Below are 2,377 nucleotides of genomic sequence, written 5' to 3' on the forward strand. Positions count from 1 at the left end.
ACATGTAATGTGTGAATTGTGTTACCATGATGATCGTATAGTTTTATATGTAAACGATCAATGCTTAGATGGATCCAGGAAATTATTAATCGTTTTCTTGCTACTTAAGACTTTCTCTCTTGCTCAATCTTGTATCGAATTCATTCATAGTTCATGTGTTTTTTCTCATTCCTCTAATGAGATTATTGTATTCTTTATATACTTAAAGATTGATTAATACCATAATAGTCAAGGGAGTATGTTCTCTTAATATCTTAAGTTTATTTATGCGGTGAGGTAAACGTAAATAAATAAACTTAATATCTTAAGTTATATTTATTTACGTTGTGTGCCATTCAAGGTCACAATTCACTTCCCGCTTTCCATTTCCTCCAACTTCACAAAATAATATACAAGATACTACAACATGATAAGGTTTGTGGTTTGGGAGCACCAAAGCACCAAAGCCATTAACACGGGACGAAGAACAATCAAGATATACAAAGAAATAGACAATACAATGAAATCCTATATATCAGATTGTTCTAAAAAATTCTTATGTATTCTCTTCCTAATGTCTATTATGGATGGTATTTACGTGTTAGTTACATGACATATATGCATATCATTGAAGTGGCATCTATGTTAATATTTTTAGATCGTTGAAGACATGTCAAACTTGTGTATTCTCTTTGAAATGGTGATTGGTTTTTGGTTAATAGAGTGGCAAGTTAAGGTTTCTTATTGTAGATTCATAATGAAAATCATCAAGGAGGATATGCTATTTTCCAATGGAGCAGCAAAAAAACCATGATCAAATAAATGCTTCAAATCATGTAGAAGAACTGAAAAAATATATTATTTTTGTCAATGCATAATAAAATTGACCATCAATACATTGAATCTTGAAGAAAACCTAGAGAATTCCCTAAGGTTAAGCTAGAGGAGAGAAGAAGGACAAAAAATAAAATGTGACCATTGATGGAGAGCATTTGTAATTAGATCCAGAGGTAAGTTTCATAAAGGATAACGATTATGGCCGTGGTGGCAGTAGGTGTCCGGGAGTATACACGACCGATGGTATACCCGAACGTGTTGCGGAAGTCTCCGGTACCCCCAGTAATGGCATATTCCCAAGGTTGGCCGCTCGCAATGTCGGCCTCGCCTTGTGTCGTGAATGTGCCTTGGAGGCCAATGTTGTTCTTAGACTTGGGGGTGCGCTTAAAGGTGGGGTCAGAGTAGTGTATCACTTGCCTAGTGACAAAGTAAGTGGCGGCTAAAGTGTTGGAGGCTACGGTCGAGGTCCCGCGGATGAAGCCAATGGATGGAGAAGTCGTATTGGGTGTCACCGTGATGGGGTACGCGTACACGACCCCGAGCCCGACCCCCGTCTGTGTCCCGTTCACGGCCGCCACACTCGCATTCACATTCACGAACTCATTCACTCCAAACTGTTGATGTGCGTAGTAGCGTAGCACGATCTGGTGCCGTCTCTTCACCGAGGTGGCACCTGTAGGAACCACCACCAATATCAACAAGAGTAGAGAAACCATAGCTAAAACTAGGGGAGCCTTGTTTGCCATTAGTGCTTGGCTTGAATATTTTTTAGTTAGGAAATGGAAATGCTTCTTGGGATTCCTACTTCCTTGGTCTTCAATCTTCTTAAATAAGGGGTGTTTTGGGCGATTCTTTAGCTTGGTAGACGGATAGAACATGCAAGAACATGGTTGCATGGGGCCTTACTTTCAATTTAACAGCTTAGATCTAGATTACATTAAATACTGTGGAAGCTCTCTTTGCATCCTTAGGCTCAAAATATTTCCTTCATTCATGCCATCCATTCATAAAAGATTTCCTTTTACTTTTACAAAAGAAAATCATGTAACATTAGAATATTGGAAACCATTGATGGCCACATATATATATATATATATATTCACTTTTTCAAAAGTGTACCCAACCTTTCATTCTATAAATATTGTGAACAAATAAGTAATATCTACCAAATAAAATGTAATTTAGCTTCATCGTACATCATTTCTGTTTTAATCGTCAACTTGTAATCATATATTAAACAAGTAAATATATGAATTCCCTTATTGCATCGTCCTTGTGGGATTGAGTGATTTTGCATAAGAATGGTTTTGTAGTTAGACTTTTATTTTTATTTTTTAAAGTATGTAGTTAGACTTCATTACTACACACTTATTTGGGGCCACAAAGTAAGACGAGAGGTAATACTTTGACTAATGTTAACACTAAGACTAGGGGGAAATGTTGGTGTGTTTGCTTATGGTGTAACTTAAAGATTCTTTTTACGGTTATGAGGCTTTGGTTGACTTTATATTTTCTTATTGACATCTTCACACAATTGTATATTCGTATATGTAATATTGTT

At 36.5% G+C, this 2,377-nt stretch overlaps 1 protein-coding gene across 1 annotated transcript; it reads right to left on the reverse strand.

Annotated features, from left to right (window-relative positions):
- Positions 1-802: 802 nt before the first annotated feature.
- On the reverse strand, positions 803-1,628 carry LOC147864531 (uncharacterized). The gene has a single exon (XM_087319225.1). The coding sequence runs from the start codon at positions 1,560-1,562 to the stop codon at positions 978-980; it is 585 nt and encodes a 194-aa protein (XP_087175351.1). The 5' UTR covers positions 1,563-1,628; the 3' UTR covers positions 803-977.
- Between the last annotated feature and the right edge of the window lie 749 nt (positions 1,629-2,377).

Source organism: Azolla caroliniana, unplaced genomic scaffold (genome assembly GCF_043228905.1).
Source record: "Azolla caroliniana isolate FFs.n. ecotype wild unplaced genomic scaffold, voAzoCaro1.0.p SCAF_5, whole genome shotgun sequence".
In the NCBI taxonomy this organism is placed as follows: domain Eukaryota; kingdom Viridiplantae; phylum Streptophyta; class Polypodiopsida; order Salviniales; family Salviniaceae; genus Azolla; species Azolla caroliniana.